This window comes from Telopea speciosissima, chromosome 5, assembly GCF_018873765.1.
Source record: "Telopea speciosissima isolate NSW1024214 ecotype Mountain lineage chromosome 5, Tspe_v1, whole genome shotgun sequence".
Lineage (NCBI taxonomy): Eukaryota > Viridiplantae > Streptophyta > Magnoliopsida > Proteales > Proteaceae > Telopea > Telopea speciosissima.
Window position 1 is genome coordinate 24,883,282 of NC_057920.1, and position 25,078 is coordinate 24,908,359.

Genomic DNA, 25,078 nt, shown 5'->3' on the forward strand with positions numbered 1-25,078 from the left:
ACACCTCCAGCAGAGAAGACACCACAAAGGCAAGCTCAAGGCAAGCCATAAGACACCAAGTCCCAAGGCTAATAGACAGGGGAGGACATGAGAGAGGACATGTGACAAACTCTTGGGGGGCACACCAAGAGAGGGACAAAAAACAAGGTAGGGGAGAAGAGCCAAAAAAACAAAGAAGTGGAAGGAAAAAGACAAGAGAAGGAGAGGAAATTAGAGGAAATGGAAAGTGAATGAGAAAAAGAAGAATATATATCTCTACAAAAAAGAAAAAAGAAAAGAAAAAGGTAAAAAGATGTGAGAGGAGGGGTTTGAACCCACAACCTCTCCCTCACCCAACAATTTGCAGACTCACCCCCTGAGAGAGATTATTTGCCGCCAACCCCCTGGGTAACATACAAGGGTATAGAGAACTCTCTTGAGCACATTATTCCAAGTGAGTGGGGGGCAAATGATGAACCACAAATCATCCCAACCTATCAAAAGATACCACGTGTCCCTGAAGAACAAGAGATCCACCTGGACACCAACAGCAGGAGATCCACTCGGACACCAACAACAGGAGATCCACCGGACACTAATAGCAGGAGATCCACCCGGACACCAGCTACACCTTGGGTGCCATCACCCGCACTTGGGCGCCATCCACCCTGGGCGCCACCCACCTTGGGCCAAGGACCACCTGGACGTCTTTCCCTCTTAGGCCTCATCGACTGAGGTGTTGAGACCTCGACAGGGTGCAGGTACAAGCTGGACGACACCACCACCATGTCGCCAACAAGATATACACCACCGCGAGGACTCCGGGCCATCACCTACCACTTACGTAACCCATATGGACTCAAGCACTAGGGACCTTATCTACCACGTAGAAGGATCTATCCACCAAGAAGGACAACCCTACTGGGATACTAAGTCTCACGGGAAGACAACCAACTAGGGAGGAGCCCTGCTACTCAGGACTCCTCCACCCATGAAGAAGACTCCACATCAACTAGGGACTCTCCACTCCGCCACAGACCACTATAAAAGAAGAGGTATCTCACACCCTCAACCCATCTTGAATAATTACTATTCATCTATTTGCTTAGGAGATCTGAGTTTGGCATCGGAGAGCCCTAGGCCAGAACCACACCGGTTCTCTCTGGTGACTTCTTGGTCCCCTTGCAGGTGACGGCACTCGCAGGACCGCCCGACGATTTCTTGACGCAACAAGCACCATAACCTCCGCCGAACCCATCTTTCTCTCTTTGTTTACCTTTTTTTTTTTGAACTCCACCCACAACCGTCATCTTCCCATTTCTCTCTCTTTCCCATCTCCTAATCCCAAATCCTAACTTCATTTTTATCTCAACCCATCTACCTCCACTGAAACCTAAACCCATTTCTTTTCACTTTCCATTTTTCACCCTACCGAGAACACCATCACCAAACCAAGAACACCATCACTGGTCTTGGTGTTCTTCCTTCTTCCTCCTTCAAAGCATGGAAATGGGTCAAAAAATGACGTCAATTGCAGAAGTCCCCTTCCCTATTCTTGCTTCTTTCGCCTTCTGCCCAACGAAGACGATGAAGATAGAATGGTGTTTGAATTTGGGATTTTACCCTTAAGGGTATTATGGGGAGTTCACACTATGGTAAGGATAATTTTGCCATTTAAAAAGAGTTAACGGTTACTTAACTGCACAGACCTAATAGAGTGGACTAAGTTGAAATAAAGTCATAAAGTAGGTCTTCAGTGTTGACTCTTGATCCTATTATATGTTTTTAATTTTCATTAATTTGACCATTTTACTCCTCTTAAGTAGCAATTGTGCACATGTTTATTAATGGTACCCTCATAAATAGCTAAAAACATTTTTTTACCATAATAGCTAAATGAGCCTTTGATAAGATTTATTTTAAATAGAAATAAAATCCATAAATAATATCAAACACTTGTAAAAATATTTTTGTGTTAGAAAAAATAAAAATAAAAATAAAAATGATACCAAAGAGAGAAGTTTTTTTTTGATGAAATACCAAAGAGAGAAGTTGAATAATAAGAGGGGAAAACTGCAATGCTGCATTTTAGAACCGGATAAGCGGCCCTGGCGCACCTCTCTGGTGGACCTCTTGGCTTGACCACATTTGTATATATAATTTCCTTACATTAAAAGTTCCTAATTATAATACTTTTGGACACACCTGGATTCTCTTTACCCCACACCTATTTTCATTTTTGTAAGGACTTAAGAATGTCCGTACCAGCGACCGCAGGTTACCCTTTTCAATTTGGATCCTCTGCTGCCTCTTGTCCGTGCGGCCGACGTGCAGTCTCAAACAGGCAGATGCGAAATGACCGCCCTACCCACTAGCAGTACTATTCTCTTTGAGTTTGAATTAATCGAATCTTCATTAACTCCAAACCGATCTCAGATCATGGGGATGTGAACTGCAAACACTTCCCACATGGACACATCCAACGATGTTGAGAAGCCCAATACCATATGGGGGACCCACCAGAGCGCTCTCCCTCTCAATTCGAAACGGAAGAGAAGCGCGAAAAAACTGGACAAGCGACGACGATATTGATGGATATATAAATACGGTACTTGTCTCATGCATATCTCGAGAAAGTCTCTCTCCGACCAATGCTTCATTTGCAGGTAAGATATTCGCGAAGTTCTTCTAAGCTCGCTCTTTCCCTGTAATGAGATTCTCTCTTTTTCTTTCTCAAGCATGAGACTGTACTAGCTACTAGGTGTAATGTACATTTGCAGCTTTGTTCGTTGTTGTTTTTCCCTTTTTTTTTTTTTAAGGTATTTTGGTTCCTGCAACTTGCAATAGACGCAACTTTTTTCATTTTGAAGTTGTGAATGTAAAAGAAAATTTGTTGCGGTTTTCTAGGGTTTCAGTGGCAAGTGTTTTTGAAGTGGATCGTGGAGCATTTGCTATGAGAGTAACGCTGCTTGCAGTTATTTTAAAGTATTGTTACTGTTGATTTGAATCTTCATGTGTTTGTTTTGTTAAAGCTTAAGTGTTTAAGACTAGTAGTCTCTGCATTTAAATTTATTTTTTTTTGCTTCATTATGCACTTTAATCCTTGATTTTCCTGGTCTCGTTTTCTTATTGGTCTTTGGATTTTGGTGTTTCCTTAGTTTCTTGTCTTTAATTTGAGTCTCTTTTGGAACTAAGTTATTCCTTTTGCCCCTTTTGCTCTCTGGGTGTTCTCCATGGGTTGCAGGTGACTCGCATTGCCCTTGTTTTGTGTTCTTAGTAGTGTTCCATAAATATTTTAGCAATTTTGATTTTTCTGAACTCATGCTTGAGCTCATTTACGTAAGGTTTATTATTTTTTTATTTATAACTTGATTTCTGGTTTAGTTCTCATTTTGAGCTTGAATGGCATGTTTCTACCGTTTTTAGCGCTCTCTCTCTCTCATGCAGTTCTGAATTCTGCCTTTTTTATTTCCCCCTCCCTCCTGAAAAATCTAAGTCGTTTCACTCCTCTTTTGGTCAAGAGCTGGCTTCTCCGATTTTGGATTCTCTAAATAATTTTGCACTCATTTTCATTTGTACTTATATCAAAGTCACTTCTTATTCATGCTTGTGGTTGATGTTTACTTGGCATTCTTCCTATTGAGAGCCATTTAGGGAACTGCCTTTCTCCTATTTTGGACCCAAATCTTGCTTTACCAATAACACATTGTTCTTTTATAGGACTTCAATCTTGCCAAGGAAGGTTTTGAAATTTCCTTCATGATGGGAATGATCTCTTTAAGAATGTCTATTGCTCTTCAAACATGTGGATGATTAATTATCCTTCAAATTGGTTGGAACATTGAAATATGTGAAGTACTGTGAATCTGTGGTTCTAGGTTGAGCATTGGATTTGCTTCAAGTAAATATTGAATCGGTAGAGGGAGAACGATCATCTTGAGGACTACCTAAGATGAGAACACATTTAAAAGGAAAAGGGACTGCTAAGGTTAACACTCAAAAAGCAATTTTTGAGCTGAAACATAGGGTGGTTCTTGCACTGAACAAGCTCGCAGACCGGGATACTTATCAGATTGGGGTTGAGGAGCTGGAGAAAAATGCTGAAGGTTTAACACCAGAAGGGGTTGCTCCATTTCTTTCATGCATCCTCGACACTGAAGCAGAGCAGAAAAGTGCTGTTCGCAAAGAATGTATAAGGATCATGGGTACCCTGGTGCATCTTCATGAGGGGCTTCTTGCACCACACCTTGGGAAGATGGTTGCTAGCATTGTTAAACGGCTTAAGGATCCAGATTCTGTTGTCAGGGATGCGTGTGTGGAAACAGTTGGTGTCTTGGCTTTGAAAATGTGCAACAGTGGTGGAGAAAGTGATGGAGCTTTTGTTGTGCTGGTGAAGCCTCTTTTTGAAGCTTTGGGTGAACAAAATAGGCAGGTGCAATCTGGTTCATCATTGTGTCTGGCCAAGGTTATTGATAATACAAATGAACCTCCAGTTGCACTGCTGCTGCGTATGTTGCCTCGAGTTATTAAGTTGCTTAAAAATCCCCACTTTATTGCAAAACCAGCAGTCATTGAATTGATCAGAAGTATTATTCAGGTCATTATTTCTCTCTGGAATTTAAGTTGCTTTATGTTTTATACACTTCTGGGTTCCATTTTCTTTTTCATCAATGGGCAGCTGTCTATTATTTAGAGTTAGAGAACCAATGTCTGACATTCCGTTTATGTTTTTTCAAATTCTTTTTAAAGAAAATGAAAAGGGAAGGATATGCTGATACAGAACTTTCATAACTTCACTGCCAAGAACATGTCTCCTCATACAGTTCCTCAGTTGGCTGAATCACTTTTCACAGAATTAGGTCAACTATGATGTGCAATTTAAGGAGATGTTTAGCAGATTTTGGTAGTTTATAAGTATGAGAGTGAGTTGATGTATGTATACTTTCACTATTTACAACTTCAAAGTATTGCCTCAATCAGCCGGCATGTTCTTGCATTGTAAAAGGAAAATTACGCTATTAACACCCCATCATTGCAAAAAGATTTGACTCCTATCTATGATGTAAACAATCTTGCCAGAATGTTATTGAACCATTTGACCCATGAAGTACTGTGAAATGAATCTATCTTATCAATCAATTGGTTATGGAATGAGTTACTCTCCAAAGTGATGTTTGAGTTCTTCCAATTTGGGCTGTTAAGATGAGTTGGACATGCAACCTCAAGTTTCTGACACTACTCCATTCAATTGATTTAGGGACTTGACGGTATCAGTTTGGAAACTCTGTTCTATCTCAATCTATTTAGCTACTAAGATTATGGCAATTAATCACTGGCAATAGTTTCAAAGACTTTGAATTCCATGGCCTTTCTTTTGGCGACTTTTCTGTTGACTTTTGTTTTTGCGGTGAGGTGAGGGTGGGACTTCTGACCATCACATTTGCACATATTCAAATTTCTGAACCAACAAAACAATCTTCTGTATTCAGCATCTTTTCTTCAGAAAATACGGCAACAACAAACTCAGCCTTATCTCAGCTTAATGGGTCGGCTACATGGATCCAAACAAAACAAAGGAAAACTGAGTTCTAGCCAAAAAAATAATAAATAAATAAATAATTGAATAACCCACTAATGAGGAATACCGAGGATATATCATTATCTCAAAGAATAGCATTTTGGAAGCTTATTGTGTATCCATCTGTTTATACAAGAAATATTTGTCTCCTTAGTGCTAATTTTATTCCTATAGAGACACTAATGAGGAATGCCAGGGCAATGACTGATTCTTACTTATACCATTGTTTGTCATTCAAAACTTGCTTCTATTGCTTGAGTAAATGGAAACAATTTGAATTGCTTTGTCTAATTTAATTTTTTCTCTGGCATGGCGGTATTTATTTGGAATTTTGAAGTAGATCAGCTAAATACCTTAACTTAATTCTAAAACCCCCTTATTTTCTTAATTTAACATCTTTTTCTTGAATTGCAATGACTATTTCTAAGTACTTCAGCCGAAATTTATGTTACTTATGCTCTATATGTGTATCAGTGCCTTGCTTAAATCTTTAACTTCCGTTTTTCTTAATCTTTCAGGCAGGTGGAGCTGCAACACAAAATGCTTTATCTGATGCTTTGACCAGCATCCAAGAAGCTCTCAAAAGTAGTGACTGGACAGCACGCAAATCTGCATCTGTAACATTGGGAGGAATTGCTGTAAATGGTGGTTCCTTGTTAGGGCCTTTCAAGGCTTCCTGCATCTCGTCCCTTGAGTCCTGCCGTTTCGACAAGGTCAGTGTGGGTCATCACTGATCACTAGTTTTGGAGGATGTTTCTTTCTCACAAGTGATAAATGTGTAGGTCCTTAGTTGTTTTTTGTGTGCTTTCTACAGGTGAAACCAGTTAGAGATTCAGTACTTCAGGCCCTGCAATACTGGAAAAGTCTTCCTGGGCCTATTTCTCCTGAACCTTCAGAAGCAGGATCTTCTACAAAAGGTATGATGGTAATATTAAATGTATTGAGCATTTTTGCTAAAAGTGGATAATGTATTCTTTCCCTCGCTGAGTTTTTCTGTTAGCCAAGTTTTGATTTACTCCAGAATCACTGAGGTGAGAGGCACAACCGAGCAATAATAGCTTAAAGGCCCCCTAGCCTTAAGGTGCAAGGGAGGTGCCTTACTGATTAAAGTGAGCATTTTTGAGTTACAGTATGTAAAAATAAATAGTAATAGATAGATAAATACTAAAACCAACACTTAAAATAGTGCAGGAAACACCATCAGAATACAAGGTGACTACATTGTTAGGACCATTATAATTGTTCCTTTAAACCTTTTGTCTGGGAAATCAAAGTGTTACGAGAGACTAGATTTTTTAGATGCCATTTGAGTGATTGTAGTTGCTGTGCTTTTAGCTTATTTTTGTGCGGCATGGGCATGGGAAATGTTACCATAGGAAGATCTATCAAGGATTTGTCTTAGACTCGGGTCCAAGTGCCTTTTTGAAGCAGGAATTTTAGTTCTGAACCAAGCTTTACAAGTATAAGCTATATATACATCCCTCCCTCTCCCCCCTCCCCAAATTTATTTTTAATCTATTAGGATGTTTCTTCTATCTAATTATATCAGTTGTGCTGCAGAAAATTTCTGTGGAGTTGACAGTGATCTTACTAGTGCAAGTGATAGTGGGTGGAAAAATATTGGTCTCAAGAAAGTTGGCACCAGTTCACTGAAGAAGAGGATTCCTCTAACTGTCCAAAAAACATGTCCAAATCATGTGGAAAAACCTAAACAATCCAAGGCAAATGATTGGAGTATTGATATTTCAGTTCCGAAAACCCAGAGTGTTTCTTTACTTGATGCACACAATGAAGAATCTGAGGGTAGTAGTGTCACTAAGACTTTTGAAAGAACAGACAGGAATGCAACAAGAATGGGGGATATTGAATATGATTATATGTCAGTAGATGAAAAACCAGAATGTTCATCTGTGTCGAATCTCGTCACTGACAACCTTGAGACTAAGTGTGTGACAGTTGCTAATAATGGTCTTGAGGAAGGTGGTTTGATTAATTCAGTGAGGATGAATCAAATGCCTGTAGTTGAAGCGAATCACATGCAACATATAACTTATTCAGAAAGGATGCAAGAACGCAGAAGTCTGGATTCTACAGTTACAGAACTGAGCTTGAGGAGTGTACATGGGGGTTGTTCACAAAGAGCAGATGAGATGTCCTTCATAAGAAAGCAACTTTTGGAGATTGAAAACAAACAGTCAAACCTAATGGATATATTACAGGTAACTTGTTTTGTCTTGGGATATTCAGCTCTTCCCATTTCCCCTCTTGGCTGTTACTGATTGTAATGTTCTCAGCAAACTTTAAACTTTCACCTTTGAACTGTTGTTGAGCGTAATTTTCGTTTAAAAAAATTTGAGCAAGTCAGAGATGAAACCTTATTGTTAGATATATGGGCCAGAATACCGTGGGGGTATTCTGGACTTTTTTCCTTTATTATTTTGTTAGTTTCTTGCGTGTGGTTTAGTCCCACATTGCTCATGTAATTACGTTCATTCTTTCATTATAGTTATAAATACATATGTGCTTGGGATGAATAAATTATCCAAGCATCGAGTTCTAATTCTGATCCTCTTAACATGGTATCAGAGTTGGTTATGAATTAGGACTCACATTGCCATCCACGATCCCCTTCCCTCTCTAATTCTCGATCTCTCTCCCCTTCTCTTCTCTTCTCTTCTTCCCTTTGTTTTGTTTTGGTCTTCTCTGTACCATAGGGCAGCACTGATGAGGTGATCTATTGATCCAGCTGCTGCCCTCCTTTGTTACCTCATCCCATGATATGAAGATTTGATCGATAGGGTGCTTGGCCTCTTTGCTGCGAATATTGAAGACCCAGCCTTCGTTGGACAGATCCACTCTATACTACAAGGGATTTGTTCACCATATTGGAGCTCCAAACCTGCAGCAGATTAGTATTCCAGCACCTGCATCAAGTTATATCAAGTTCTGACCTCTCAAGATCGATATCTCTTCACACTTTCGGGTTTTTCAAAACCACGACAATAGTCGACCTTGGGGTTCCATCTATCAGTTGATTCTGATTTTTTGAGGAGTGATTCTCCCTTGTTCAAGACTAATTCGACTGCAATTTCAGCCTCATCCAGTCACTTTTTAGGCCTCAATTCATCTTATCGATTTCAGCACTTTCAGGGTTTTTTTCAAAACCCTGAAAAAATCGATCTCAAGGTTCTCTCTGTTTGGTGTTGCTGATTTTTGGAGACATTTATTCCTTCATTATTAGAGGGCTTTCACCCTTGTTGCAGCCCTTAACTTGGAGGTTTTCTTGGGTTTCTCTTCACAAACAGCCCCCTTCTGCGATTTGGGATTCTTCACTGTCTTCATGGGTGATTCTGTGGATTCGACTGCTACTTCTGTTGGTGATGGAAACAGCAAACCAGATTATCATACTTTTTCCCCAAATCCAATCAAGTTGGATGGCACAAATTACTTGCTTTGGTCTGGGTTTGCCTCCTTTGCCATTGCTGGCCGTGGCCTTACTGGTCATATTAGGGGAACCACTGCTATGCCTACTGAGGTTGGAGCTGCTCAAGACAAATGGCTTGCCAACAATGGAGTTCTTATGTCCTACCTGATCGGTTCTATGACTACAGATCTGCAGCACAATTTTCTTCTCCTTGACACAGCCTCGGAAATTTGGGTTGCTTACAAGGAGACTTTTGGACAGCTTGGCAATGATGCCCAGGTATATAAAATCAGGAAGAAGGTCCTTCACACTACTCAGGGAGAGTTGATAGTCTCCAAATACTATGCTACCTTGGGCAGCCTTTGGCAGCAACTGGACCATTTTTCTGACTTTCACCCAAGTACAGCTACCGATATTATTTCTTATAAGCAACATGTGGACAAGATCAGAGTTTATGATTTTTTGGCAGGATTAAATATGGAGTATGATCAGATTCGGGTTCAAGTGTTGGGTCACAAGCCTTTTCCCACACTTGAACAGTCTTATGCCTTGGTCTCCTCTGAAGAAAATCGTAGGGTTGCCATGTTGCACCCTCCTATTACTGACAGGTCAGCTCTCCAGGCTGCTGCCCCTGCCACTCCTGCACCTAGTGGTACTGCTTCTCTTGGTGATTCTACTACAGGGTCTGTTGTTTGTGAGTACTGTCACAAACCTTACCACACCAAGGAGAAGTGCTGGAAACTTCATGGGAAACCGGCTGACTTTGAAGCAAAGAGGGCTGCCAAGACCAATACAAAGACAAAGACCAAGGCCCATCAGACTGAGACTGTTATTGCAGCCCCTGCTACTGACACTGGTCTATCCCAGGATGATCTACAGGCACTCCTACGTATGCTGAGGTCTTCTGCTGCTGTTGCCTCTACTACATCAGCTACTGCCAATTCTTCTGCTCCTTCAGGTTCACACTTTGCTCGGTCAGGTATTCCATTTGGAGGTCATTGTGCTTCTGTAGCTTCACATCCTTGGATTATAGATTCTGGAGCTACAGATCATATGACCTGTTCCTCTAGCTTGTTTCACAGATATTCTCCCACTTCTGGGAAAGACAAGGTTAAAGTGGCTGATGGTTCCCTTTCTTCCATATCTGGAAAATGACTCATCAACTGCACTTGCTCTCTTCCCTTGTCCTCTGTTTTGCACATTCCTAACTTTACTACTAACCTTTTTTCCATTAGTTGTATTACACATGATCTTAGCTGCAAAGTCACTTTCTTTCCTTCTCATTGTGTGTTTCAGGATCTGGACTCTGGGAAGACGATTGGATTGGCTAAAGTACACGGTGGGCTGTACTTGCTTGATGACGGCCGCTTCTCTCCACCACCATTACCTTCTCTGCTACACCAGAACTCCATGGTCTCTTCTAAACTATACCAGTGGCACTCTAGGTTAGGTCACCCCCCTTTAGGAATTTTAGCCCATTTATTTCCTAGTTTGGTCACCCTTCGTATTAAGGATGACTTTTTTTGTGAGGCTTGTGTTCTTGCCAAACAGACAAGTTCAACTTATCCAATTTCAAATAAAAGGAGTTCTTGTTTTCAATTGGTGCATTCTGATGTTTGGGGCCTTAGTCGTAAACCATCTATTTCTGGTCATTGTTGGTTTGTCTCTTTCATTGATTGTCATTCTAGGAACACTTGGGTGTATCCTTTGCACACAAAAAATCAAGTTTTTTCATGTTTTCAGCACTTTCCTAAAATGGTCCAAACTCAGTTCCAGGCTACTCTCAAAGTATTGAGAAGTGATAATGGAACAAAGTATACAGAATCACAATTTCAAAAATATTTGGCTGATCATGGAATCATTCATCAAACTAGTTGTGTTGATACACCTGCCCAGAATGGTGTGGCTGAAAGGAAAAATCGCCACTTGTTAGAAATGGCTAGAGCTTTGATGTTTGCGAGGAATGTCCCGTCTCAATATTGGGGGGATACGGTTCTCACTACGACCTATCTCATCAATAGGCTACCCTCTAGGGTTCTTAACTCCTGTAGCCCCTTGATATTTTACTGGGTAATTCCTCCTTTATTGTGCCTCCCAAGGTATTTGGTTGTGTGTGTTATGCTAGAGATACCAAATCTCCAGGGAAACTTGAACCTGGGGGGCTCCGTTGTATTTTCTTGGATTATTCACCAACCCAAAAATGTTATAAATGCTACCATCCCCCTTCCCGACGTACCATGGTTAGTATGGATGTTATTTTCCATGAGTCCCTTTCTTATTATTCTTCGCCACCTCTTCAGGGGGAGAGTTCTAGTGAAGATGTGTCCTTTGAGATTCCTCTACCTGAGGTTCCTCTGGCTTCTGCCCAGCCTTCTTTACCACCCACGGCTGCTGCCCAGCCTCTTTTGGATGCTTCCCATCCTACTTTGGAGACTGCCCAACACCCTCTGGCTGTTCCTCCCTCTCCTAATAGGAATCTTTTACAGGGGAGACCATAGAAAAAAGTGTTGTTAATGTTCCTATCCAAGGAGAGCTGACTCCAGTCCAGAGAACTATTGGTGAATTTCAGAAGAGAATTGACAACTCCAACATGATCACCTATACAAGGGGCAGATCCAACATAGGGCAGCTGCAACCCACTATAGCACCAGTACCCATCCAATTGCCGGCTCCAGACATGGATCTTACATCTCCTGGTAATCCCTCTTCTTCCGACCTACCTATTGCACTTCGCAAAGGTACTAGGACTTGCACTTTACAGCCCATATCTCATTTCGTTTCTTATAACTCTCTTTCTCCCTCTTTTCGTGCTTTTGTATCTTCTCTTTCCTCTATCTCGATTCCTAGAAATTGGCAGGAAGCATCTATAGATGGAAAGTGGAAGGCAACAATGTTGGAAGAAATGAGAGCACTACACAAAAATAATACGTGGGATCTTGTGGCTCTTCCTTCAGGGAAAAAACCAGTGGGATGTAAATGGGTCTTCGTGGTTAAACAGAAGGCTGATGGTTCGGTGGATAGGTATAAGGCACGTCTGGTTGCAAAGGGGTTCACTCAGACTTATGGAGTTGACTATCACGAAACCTTTGCATCAGTGGCAAAGCTCAACATCGTCAGGGTGTTATTATCTTGTGCTGTAAATCTTGGGTGGGATCTTCAGCAGTTAGATGTAAAGAATGCCTTCATCCATTGGGAGCTTGAGGAGGAGGTCTATATGGACATTCCACCAGGCTTTTCTGATGACAGGACTAGGGGCAGGGTCTGTAAATTGAAGCGTGCCCTTTATGGTTTGAAGTAGTCACCTAGGTCCTGGTTTGGCAGATTTCATAAGGCTAAGATTTCAGCAGGTTACAAGCAGAGCAATGCTGATCACACTTTGTTTATCAGACGGCTTGGTGACAAGGTTACTCTTCTCATAGTCTATATGGATGATATTGTGGTTACTGGTAATGATGATGCTGCAATCAGGGATTTGAAACTTTTTCTTGGCTGTGAGTTTGAGGTCAAAGATCTTGGTCTTCTAAAATATTTTCTAGGGATAGAAGTTGCTCGATCTTCAAAGGGCATCTTTCTTTCTCAAAGAAAATATGTCCTTGATCTATTGTTTGAGACAGGACTGCTAGGTTGTCATCCTTCAGATTCTCCTATGGAAGCTACTACAAAACTTAGGGAGAAAGAGGGTAAGCCTATTGACAAGGGTGGTTATCAACGGTTAGTGGGCAAACTAATCTACCTTTCCCACACACGACCTGACATAGCAGTTGCTGTAAGTTTGGTGAGCCAGTTCATGCATGATCCCTATTCCTCTCATATGGATGAGGTCCGTCGTATTTTGCGGTATTTGAAGTCTGCTCCAGGAAAGAGAATCCTTTTATCTCCCAATGGTCACCTTAAGATTGAAGCTTATACTGATGCCGATTGGGCTGGTTCTACTGACAGGAAGTCTATCTCTGGCTATTGTTCCTTTGTGGGTGGGAACCTTGTCACGTGGCATAGCAAAAAGCAGAATGTTGTGGCAAGGTCCAGTGCTGAAGCCGAGTTTCGTGCCATGGCACACGACATCTGTGAACTTTTGTGGCTTAGAGGATTATTGCAGGTTATCAGTGTTGCTGTCCATCTTCCCATGATGCTTTATTGTGACAATAAAGCTGCCATTAGCATTGCTCATAACTCTGTCCAGCATGATCGCACTAAACACGTGGAGGTTGACAGACATTTCATCAAGGAGAAGCTTGACGCCGGCGTTATTTGTGTTCCCTTTGTGAAATCTACTGATCAACTGGCTGATGTATTCACTAAGGGACTGAGTGGCAAGCTGTTTCATCCTATCTTAGTCAAGTTGGGCATGCATGATATATATGCTCCAACTTGAGGGGGAGTGTTAGATATATGGGCCAGAATACCGTAGGGGTATTCCGGACTTTTTCCCTTTATTATTTTGTTAGTTTCTTGTGTGTGGTTTAGTCCCACATTGCTCATGTAATTACGTTCATTCTTTCATTATAGTTATAAATACATATGTGCTTGGGATGAATAAATTATCCAAGCATCGAGTTCTAATTATGATCCTCTTAACACTTATGATGTGATACATACCTTTTCACATCTTGTTCAGTGCTAGTTCCTGTAAATTTTTTATTTGTGGCCCTTTATACTTTTAATTTTGTCTTGCGGGTTGGAGGTGGGGTTTTGTAAGTTTTGGGTCAGGGTGCTTCCCATGAGAGCTTAAATTAAAAGGGATTTACAAGCAGTACTTTATACAGCCACCAACCTGTCTTAAAATAAATAAGAAGGAATCTGACAAAATTATATCCTTGTGTACAATATCACAAGTGGGACCATCACTTGATTTGTTTTTTTGTGGGAAGTGTTTAGTTGTGTTGTAGACTGAAGATTCACTGGCCAAATTCTTCTTCACCGCTTCCAGACATCTTAGTGTTTGCTACTTCCTAGTGTTCAGCATTGCCAAATTCGAGTTTGTAGCTACAACTCTATGACCCTGTTTATAAACATTCTTATTAATTAGTAGGCTTGTGGTTTGTCAAAGTTGTTCCAGATTGATTCTAAATTAATTATTTAATTTTTTTTAGGTGTATACAACTCCCTGAGCAGTAGTCTCAGGGGTCACCCCCCTTCAATAATGTGGTTTCTATTTACAGAGAATCTCAGTGTCACATTTTCTTATTTACATCAACTTTGAATAAATTGGGTACAGTAGTGGTACTGAAATTTTGGACTCTATTCAACATTGGATGATTAGGAAAAGGAAGACTGCCCTAATAGTTCTATACTTTACTATGTTCATTCATGGTACTAATGCTCTCTTTTGTTGGATTTCTATTTCAATTTCAATTTAATTTTTTAAAGGGAGATGGTTCTTTGAGCAAGTGGCATAGAGGAATGAACCAATGAGGTGCGGCTTAGCAGTTTTGTAAATAGGAGAGCAGTGATGTCATTTCATATGAGGAGAGATACAAAGAGCTAGGGTGCTAGCATACTCTCTCTTGGTACCATTTTTAGTAGTGGGGGCTGTGGCTACACTTTCTGTGTGATTAGCCTTGTTTTTAGTTTTATCACGACCACGTTTGGCTTCAAAATCAGCAGGTTTCCCATGTAGTTTCTAGCAAGTAGCTTTACTGTGATAGGGTTTGTTGCAGTGTTCACACTTAACAGGTTTCTTGGAGGAAATATTAGTCTTAGGAGAGCCATCATTTATGGGAGTAGGGCTGGAACCAGCTTGAAGAGCAGTCCGATCTACGGTGGAAATATGCAACATAGCAGCCTGACGAGTCTCCTCAGTATGTACCAAAGCATAGGACTGCTCCACTGAAGGGAAAGGAGATCTATTAAGAACTTGCACATGGATATGATCATACTCAATGTTCAGACCTGCCAAAAAATCATATACCCGAATTTTGTCAACATGCTTTCTATAGGCAGCAATGTCAATGGGATTCGTAGGCTGAAAATCAGAATAGTGATCCAACTGTTGCCATAAACTCTTGAGGGCAGCATAGTATTGGAATATAGAGAGTTCCTTTTGAGTGGTGCCATGGACCTTCTTCATGATTTCATACACCTGAGCATCATTCCCAACCTGTCCATAAGTTTCCTTTGTAGCAGCCCAAATCTGATGTGCAGTGTCCAATAATAAATAGCCACTGGAGAGGTCTGATTGCATTGAATGCAGCAAGAAAGACATCACCATAGCGTCATTAGAAATCCATCTGTCTTGAAGAGGACCAGGGTTAGATGGCTTTGTAGCAGTGCTAATGAGGTGTCCTATAAGGCCACGACCAGCAACAGTCAGATAGGTAGATCTAGACCACATCAAATAATTTGTCCCATCGAGTTTAGTAGCAGCAACGAAAGGGAGATATTCATTTGTTGGCTATCCTTCAATGTTGGAGGTAGTAGTAGTAATATCAGAACCAGACATACTGACACAATCAAATCAGCAATGAATCAACGCAGCCAGCCAAGAACCAAATCCATAAAAAATTCGATAGGGGCAGAAATCGATTGTTGAAAGAGAAATCTGAAAAACTTGAAAAGTCTTCAATAGGATGAGTCACCGTGTTGCGCTTAGGTGCGTTCGGTCTTCCGTTCATCCAGGGCAAATCGTTCATTCCTATGATTGGGAAGGCTGTTTTGCTACTGATGTGCTCAAAGCTCAAGCGCTAATGCCCCTGTTATCCTGTTTCTTCCGAACCAATGGCTCTGGTGTTTACGAACTAACGTCTTCTGTTTTTCCTAAACTAGTAGCAATTTCTCATTAGACTGCTTGTTAGGGTCGAGCACTCGTTGAAGTTGAATGAAAAAGCCCTCAAAAAATCAGCAAGGGTAGAAGCCTGAATCCCCAAAATCGATGAGAGTCAGGGTTTTGAAAAACCCTGAAAGTGAGATCGATATAGGGGAGATGTCTTCAATGGATGGTGTAAACCTTTGATAGGTGCTGTCCAAGGCTGCTAGAATGGATCTCCAACAAAGAAAGATCAACCTTCAACACAGAAAGAGGCTCGATCTTCAAGAACAGGAGAAATCCAGAAATCGCAGAGAAGGGAGGCAGCAGCTATCGACTTGAAACCTTGTTTAGATCATTAGCTGAAGAGGTGGAATAAAGGGCAGCAACTAGATCATGCGATCACCTCATTAGTGCTGCCCTAATGTGGGAAGAGAACCAAGGAAAAAAGGAGAGAGAGAGAGAGAGGAGATCGAGAAGAAGATGGAGGGAGAAAGAAAGAAGAGACGATGGGGGGGGTGTTCTTAAACCAAGATTAGAGAATTGGCTCTGATACCATGTAAACAGAACTGAATTAATGGAATGCTTGAATGATCAGTTCGATCAGGCAAGCCCTTTTATTTATAAGAAAAGAGATTACAAAATATAGGACAGAATTGTCCCTACTCTAGCAGACTCTACTAAGAGAGTTGGTAGTACTTAAAAAGAAGTCCCAAAAAGACCAGAATACCCCCACAGCATTTTGGTGTACATTATTCAACAAAGCATAATAGAAAAAAGAAATAGAATAGGTTTTCAACTAGTGGGGCCTTCTCAAAACAGTCTTGTATACTTGTCACCCCAATTTTGTTTCGTATTTTTGGTTTCATCCCTAACTTGAAATGGGAAACAAGCTAGTTGTCCTCATCCAAGCCGGTGTGAGAAACAAGAATGTCAAATTGGTCCATGTAGTCTTCCATCGAAAGTGAGCTTTCACATAGAGTGTTGAGCTTGTCACATGGGCGCCTTTGTAAAGTCTGCAAAAGAAATTTCTCCTTTAGCTCTTTAGGCATCTTGTCCCACGTAGTGTGTTCTCTTCTTCGTCGTTCTAGCTTTGTCTCATAGTTGCGCCATCACTTGTTCTGGTTCCATGATCTTGAAGCGGGCCAACTTCAACTTCAACTTCAACTTTCTAGGTTCATAAAGCTCAAATGGATTGAAGTAGTTGTCTGAACGACACATCAATACATAGAATACTTGGGGATCATGTTTACCATGTACTTTCAACTCCATCTTCACTTTGTGAGTGTCATCTTGGCGTCGCTGCAGTATGTGTTGATCACAGTATGATCGCACATACTCCTCAAGAGTGTTTCTAAATGTTGGTTGATTCCTGATGCAATGGGTGTTATTGGCTGTCGATTGGACTGATTGTTCATCACTTTGTGGAGATATGGAATCAAAATGCTGCTCCATTATATACGACCACTCAACTATTTCAACGTGTCAATTACTTGGCACAACTCCTGGTCTGATCAGCTTCAAATTTAGGTCGAAGGAAGGGATCAACGAGTCCATTAACTCTTCAATTAACCACAGGGATCCAAGGGCTAGATATAGAGTTATGAATAAAATTGAGTTGCAGATATAGAACATAAAATAGAAGAACAACAAGGTTGGGAGAACTGCAAAACTGATTTCAGTTTATGCACTATTTGGCCCTGACGATCAATAACCAAACACTTTTCAGGAATCTACCAAAACAACAACAACCATAGTTTGGGTCTCGCTGAGATCTTGGTATTTCAAGCTACCGAGTCGAAACCAGCCACAAAACAAGAAAAGAACATAGTCTTGACCAGAATTTTGGTCCTAGATTTCGTATCGGGTTGAAATGTTACAATCCACCTTATATAATACAAAAACTCGACCTTGTCTCGATCGAAATTTTGACCAACACTTGGTGAACTCAACTGGTTTTGTCAGTTTTTGAAGAAACCTCCAACACCCCCCCCCAAATCTTACCCAAACAAACAAACTTGGAACAAGAGGATTTGTTGCTCAACAACAACATTTCGAGGACATATGCTACCCAACAACCTTCCTTGGAGGAGATTTGCTGCCCAACAACATTCGGAGGAGACATATGGAAAATGCCATATCAGTAATTTAGTATATATATATATATACAGCATACACTACCAACCTAGGGCCCTAAGTCAAACTACCATTTGGGTGTGATTTTGAAAAAACTAAGGGTTCCATTATGTTGATAGGGCCTAAAATAGGCTGTTCTGCAAGTTTCATGACCTAATTAGGTCATATGGCCACTGAAACCAGGGGCTGAAATTAAAAAAAATGCATCATCTTGGCCGAGATCTTGGTATCTTGCCGAGACAACTCTATTTCTGGGCTGGCCAAAATCATGCCCGAAACCAAGACCTCGAACCTTGACAACAACTTAAGAACAAATAGGTAGATATATTCTAAAAAAAAAAATTCACAGGAACAAAGGAAGAAGTAAGAAAGAGATAAGAAGTATGTGACGAATTTCTTTCAGGCCTAGATTTGCATCTCACAATGCAACCACTAGGCTCCACTTCATCTCACAACTATTGGCAAAAAACTAAAATATTCATTAAACTTTTAACTTCAAAATGCTTACAGACAACCCTTTTATAGAGTGACACAGAGGGTTCTAGACTCAATTGGAACTTTCTCCTAACTCTTTGACCATACAATGAACTGAGCATTTTGGAAGACTTGTACAACCTTCAATTAACTGAATTAAATTTTTAAGGACTTACACAACCATCGATGAACTGACTTATTGAATGAAGTAATATCTTGTAGGACCTATGATAATAGTTGCAACTAACTAGATAATGCTTCTCAAATTCTGCACATGCATTATTTACTTTTGATTCTTCTTTGACTAAGACTTGGATTGGATTAATTAGAACTGTTTTTGGGTGAACCATAAAACACGCCAACCTGATTGGTCTAGCCTGAACCTGGTTCAGTTGAACCAGAATAGGTTCATTAAAGGAACCACAGGCTAAGGTAGAGGCTTGGTTCCTCCCTTCTTCCGATAATACTGCTTGGAGTAGAACTTATCTACACCGCCAACCCAAGGCTTATTTGCACTAAGGGTTTCTTTGGTATGATTTGTGTTTGTATTTATTACCTATTTTTGAGAAATCATTTATGACAATAAATTATGGTCTACAAATTATAATCGTTTGGTTATTATTTGTACAATTTATTATATAATTAGAAATAGGTTTGGTATGTCTATGAGCATAATATATTATGGGAAAAAGAACTGGTATGCCTATGTACATAATATATTATGGGAAAAAGAAATTTAAAAGGTAGCGTGGCCCTTGCGCCCAGACACACATGGGAACAAAATTGCCACCCCGCCCCCATGAAAGGTGAAAATCCACCCCGTTGATGCTTCCGTGAGCACTCCCATTTGCCCCCGCACTAATACAAGGGTTTCACTACCTTTCAAGGAACCCTTTCTCATATATTATATAACCCTAAACCTTTTATTAGAATCTATAAACTATTTGAACAAAAGATTATTGGTCATCCTCATCCCCCAACCCTACTCCCACTTCTCTTGGGCCTTTTACAAGCACATATCATGGAGTACAAAGAGAAATAACTTTGTCAGTACAATGAGAACCTTATGGCAAATTATATGGATGTGTGAGCAATCATACACATCGCAATTCGAAAAGAAAAACCATAACTTTATTTGTCACATGTCTGCAAAAATTGAAATGGGGTTAACATTTTTTTTTATCAATACCCCTTTATGATACATAATTTCATTAAAGATACATAACAGCCACAAATATAAATTGACACAACCCCTAAGAAGATATTTAACTTAAACCCCCTTATGATACATAATTTCATTACAAGATACTTGATAGTTACAGATATAAATTGAAACACCCCCCTCCCATTCACTCTCACCCTACTGTCATTCTTGAGAAGAGGGAGGAGGGACAAGCATCCTTCCAATACCCATGTAATCCGTTGCAAAGTCCTCATCATTCTTCCACAACATTTCTTTCAAACTACAGTCTACATTCCTGCTCTTGAGCACCCAAAACCTGGGTTTTATCTTTTTTTCCAAGGAGTAGCTGAAGTACCTAGGATATTCCACCACATCCCTAACTGGCTTCTCCATAGTGTTCACAAGAAATTCAAGCTTTGGTCTCAACACCTCCTCAATGCGGTAGCTCAGTAGTGGGGAGAATCTACGGACCATGGATGCTACCTCCTCTTAGACAGCTCACTCCTCATCATATACCTCATCCTGCTACCACCAAAATGGACCAAAAAAAATAGAGCCAAAACAATTTTCCACAGTTTGATATGTAACACGGGAAGATTCTTAAAAGGCTGAATGACAGTTCTTGAACACCATGTTCCCAAAATCAGAATCTAGGATTAATCAGGCTGCTGACAGGGACAGGTATAATAGTTTATGATTGTGAAACTTGGGGCTGGCTACGTAGGTTTAAGACTAGCAATTGATGGATCAAACACAGAATAAAATGCAAGGATTTAAAAGAAACCCCAATCACATCATCAAGAAACTCCAACCACTGCATAAAAAACTACATTGTGATAGAAACCAGTTTAAGCAGAAAATGACTACATAATAAGATCAAAGTTCTAAATTAACAAAGGGAGTGGTAAAGAGAAACAAGGTCTTTGCCCAAGTTTTTGCAAAAAAGTAGCTCTCTGAGGGAACTGCAGAAGCGAGAATAAAGCCAATTCTGGCCTCTACAATCGGTGCAACAGTGCAACAGCTACCACTTCCCCCATCTATCAATTTATAATAAGTTATTACTCTTCCCTATACATATCTTTCCCTCTTTCTTTCTTCAGATACAATGGAAAAAGATAAGAAACCAAATCCTTCAATGGAGATTCCTCGATATTTCAGGTGCCCCATTTTAATGGAGCTCATGAAGGACCCTGTCATCATCTCCACTGATGTTACATATGAAAAGAAAAACATTGAGAAGTGGTTCTTCACGTACAAGAAAACTACTTGCTCTGCTACAAATCAGATCATCAACAACTTCAACCTCACCATTTAAGGTAACTTCAACTTCAGCCTATTTCTATGTATAATGGCACCCATTTCACAACATAAGAAAGGTTAACTCATTTCACTATCATGATTTTTCCTGCAATTTTCAACTTTTGATTGGATAAGAATTTGAGGGACATTGGAAGCACTGGTTGAAGCTCATTATTGAGATGGAATGTTTGGTCTAGAACTATTGGAAACAGGAGTGGAAGTAGTTAACAAAATAGAAACAAACAAACAAAGCAAACCCATTCAGCTCTCCAACCCACATTGATTTGACCTCTTTCCTTTTCCTCAACCACTTAAAAATATTTCCTTCCCTTCCCTTCTGTTTGGTAGGTTTTCGTGGTTCTCCATCTCAATTTTTCTCTCCTCCTCTCCTCTTCCTCTCCCATCTCATAATTCTCAGTTCCTCACCCATATTCTCAAACTCAAGAAACAGAGCAAAATGGTTTTATATCAGTTTTACATGTTATCTCTCTGGACAAGGATCTGGGGGGCAATGATGAAAAAGGGGGAAAAGACCTTGATGTAGAGTGGAGGAGCAAGAGTAGGAACAGAACAGCTTCTCTTCTTTTGAATCTCTCAAACCTTCATTCACTGCATACCCAGATTTAGAAGAGAGTTAGAAGAGAACATTTTTTGTTCTGATCCTTTGCAGGCATAGATCAGAATTGTCTGGGTTAGTTAATCTCATATCGTTTTGGTTAGGAGACCAATTCTCACAACAGCCAAACAAAGAGATGCAAGTAAAACGTTTTCAAACACTCCCAGAAAGTACAACAGAGAATTCAATAAAATTTCCACAGGATCCAAAGCAACAACTAAAATTTCAGAAATTGAAGAGAGGATATCAGTTCTCTTACCATCAACACTGGAACAGATGGCAAAGCGCAAAGCCCTAATTCTTCATCCCCATTTTGATTTTGTCGTCAAGCGGAGAAGGATAAGATAGCAGTTCTTAGTTCCTTCTCACTTGAAGAACTTGGCATTAATGGCTTTGGGTCGTATGGTCGCCATCGAGAGACGGAAAGTTGCAGAACCAAAACTGTTCTCTTCATTCACCGGGAAGTCTGCGTGCAAACGACTGTGAAGCAGGCGGAGAAGACACAATAGACCTCACCGGGCAAATCCGCGGCAGCTCCAGAAGGAGTTGGGTTGTCAAGGAACGAACGAATGATGGCGTCAGTGAAGAACAGGGGAAGGAGATTCAAGCGAGGAAGAGGAATGGAACTCGTGAGATCGATGGAGCCAGAAGGTTTTCACCTTCACATGAGCAATCAAGAGCGAGAACGCGAGAGAGAGACACAGGTTTGAGAGTTTGAAATTCCCGATAAATGTATAAATCAGAATAAATGATTTGTGGCCACAAATCACAAACAGGTCAAGAGCTATTTGTTATTTTTAATTTTTTCTAATTTGTTATAAATAGAAATAAGCATTATAAATTATACCAAACACCTGAAAAAATAGAAATTCATCACAGAATACAAATACAAATCATATCAAATAGACCCTAAAATAAGTTCAATTCTGTATGTTATCTGCTTCAAAGCCATTTGTAATATTGGCTTTGGGTTTGTGGGTGTTAGAGATTCTTTTTTTCTTTCTTTTTTTTTGAGGGGGGGGGGGGGGAGGTTCCTGTTATGGAGTTTATGAAACATTATCTGACATCATATAACTGCCACTCGACAGGTTGATTCCAAGGTCCCCTCTCCACATGTCAAGTTTCAGCCCAATCCGAGTTGGCTGCAGAACAACCATTAAAAATTCCAGGACTGCGAAGAGGGTTGTGCGTAGGACTATAAGGGGGTGCATGGACATGGGAGAGTAAATGATTGAATATGAGGCTGAAATTTGACTTGTGGCCAATCTGGACCTTGACCAGCCTATCCGACAGTTAGAATTGCCAACATTATTTTGGAATTAGGGGTATTTTCTATCTGATGAGATTTCGGAAGATCACCCACATGGGTGATCTATAGTTTCCCCCATTTTTTTCCCCCTTGTGTCAGTAAAACTGTGGCTTAAATTTGATATGTGGCCAATACAGACCTTGACCTACCTATCCAATGGTCGGAATTGCCAACATTATCTTGGATGTAGGGTTATTTGCTATCAAATGCGATTTTGGAAGACCCAAGTAGGTGATACATAGTTTTCCACTTTTTTGCTTTTGGGGAGGGGGTGATAAACTTGGGACACGTTTTACTATCCCTGAAAAAGAAATGGGGGAAAAAGAATTCTTGGAGGTGCTAATCATTTTCTAGCGTTGCATGTTTGCAGAATCCTCTTTTGCTTGTATCTTAAAAAATTGCTACTGCTTTATGTTGTCCATACATGTCAGCTCTTTATTACATGTAAATCTTTTGCATTTGCCTTTTCTACTATTTTACTATAATCACTCAAGCTATTAACACGACCTTGATATTTTATTCTCTTCCCTTTATTTTGCAATTTAATTTATTTTATGCGAAAGGTTTTGTGCACAATCAGCCATTGCTTCAGCCGTCGGATGGGGGAGGGAGGGATGGTGATAATACCATTTTTCCCTCTACTGGATGAAGGGCAGAAGCACCGGCAGTGTACGTATATAACCATGCACAAAAATTGGACCATTTATTTTATTTTGAAACTTTTCCTTGTCAATTGCGTCACTTTTCAGGAGTTTATGGGGAGGACACTGGGTAGCTTGTCTATGTTGCAGTCAAAGGTGCTTGGTCTTGAAGATGCTGTTGATAAAGTAGCTCAAGATTTTCATAGGTTGAGCTATACTAACATGGCAACCTCCAAGATCTTGAAAAAGAGCCAAAGTGTCTCGTCTTCTCCTAGGCTCTCTGCCTGCAGTCCTAGGCCATCAGTTGATATCAATAATAGACAATCTTCTCAATTGTCTACAAGAAGCAGAGAAGTTTGGGAGGACGCTGCATTTGGCAAGGGCAGATCTAGCACTGTAGAGATGTGGAGGGATCCTAGAATGAACATGTTTAGAAAACTGACTGCGAAGGGTGTTCAACAGAGCTTTGGCCATGCACCCCAAAGCTGTCAAACAAGGAAAAATGAAGGTTTACATTCTGCTTTGGCTGGTAAAGTTGATGCCAGCCAAAATAGTGTAGAAAGTAAATGCAGCTTGTGGAAACATGTGAAAGATTTTCTGCTTGTAGGGGACCTAGATTCAGCATTCGTGGAGGTTCTCTGTTCGGGTGATGATCTTGTTCTAATTGAGCTTCTGGACAGAACTGGTCCTATTTTGGAGAGTTTGTCTCACGAGACAATCAGTGAAATTCTAAGCACTTTTGCATCACTGTTCCTTGATCAAAGATTTCTGGACTCCATTATCCCCTGGTTACAGCAGGTAACCTTAGTCCCTTTTCTACTAGTTATTGAACTTTGGCATTTTCTATGATTCTCTTTTAAACCCCAAATGTTCTGGCTGTGTCTACTATATTGTTCTATGAGGAAGTGTTTAGATAATGAATGCATGCTGTATCAAATTCCGATAGTTGAGACACTCCTAAATGGAGATTGTTTGATTGCTTATATTTGCAAGTTTCTACTTATTGATTCTTTAGTTACAATAAGCTGAGCTTGTACATCTGAACCTGAAACCCTATCAGATCAAACTAATAATTGGGATGACCCCCTTTTCTCGCTTCTCCATCTTTACCAATTAGGGCTGCATATGATATATCTTTTAGATTTTCTTTTAAAAAAATAATGCGGAGCGGGATTAGTATGTTGGTATGAGAATGCCATGTTGTATTTTAGGTTGTGGACTTGAGCACTACCCGAGGACCAGATTGCCTTGGTCTGTCTTTGAAAGCGAAGCGGGAATTTCTGTCTGCATTACAAGAAGCAGCAGCCATGGATTTCCTCAATCCAGCAGAGAGGAGATCAATTACACAGTATGCATTGAAGTTACGGCAAATTTGGTGTAAGTCCATTTCATTTGAAATTGATTACATGCGTGCAAATGCATGAATCTCTATGTCCCAAGTCCATTTCATATGAAATAGTTGTCATGTTGTCTAGGCGACCCAAAGTGTTGGAGGGGGCTGGATGCAAGGCGACACCAACAAGGCGGCTAGGCAACCAAGATGCATGGATGCCTAGGCGACACCTTGACAATGGTATATGAATTTAATTAGGAATATTTTGTGTATAGTTGTTTTACTTAATAATTCCAGAAAATGAGAAGAATAATGATGAGAATTGATCCTGGCAGGCTGGCAGCATGGAGATAACAAGTGTATT

The 25,078-nt window shown here is 40.3% G+C and overlaps 1 protein-coding gene across 1 annotated transcript; it reads left to right on the top strand.

The window, feature by feature from the left end:
- Window positions 1-3,758: 3,758 nt before the first annotated feature.
- On the top strand, window positions 3,759-24,933 carry LOC122660808 (TORTIFOLIA1-like protein 2). Its single transcript, XM_043856042.1, has 7 exons — window positions 3,759-4,576; window positions 6,076-6,270; window positions 6,372-6,474; window positions 7,118-7,776; window positions 23,490-24,179; window positions 24,593-24,758; window positions 24,857-24,933. Exons 1-7 carry the CDS (start codon window positions 3,932-3,934, stop codon window positions 24,910-24,912), a joined length of 2,514 nt encoding a protein of 837 aa, XP_043711977.1. The 5' UTR covers window positions 3,759-3,931; the 3' UTR covers window positions 24,913-24,933.
- The last annotated feature ends 145 nt before the right edge of the window (window positions 24,934-25,078 follow it).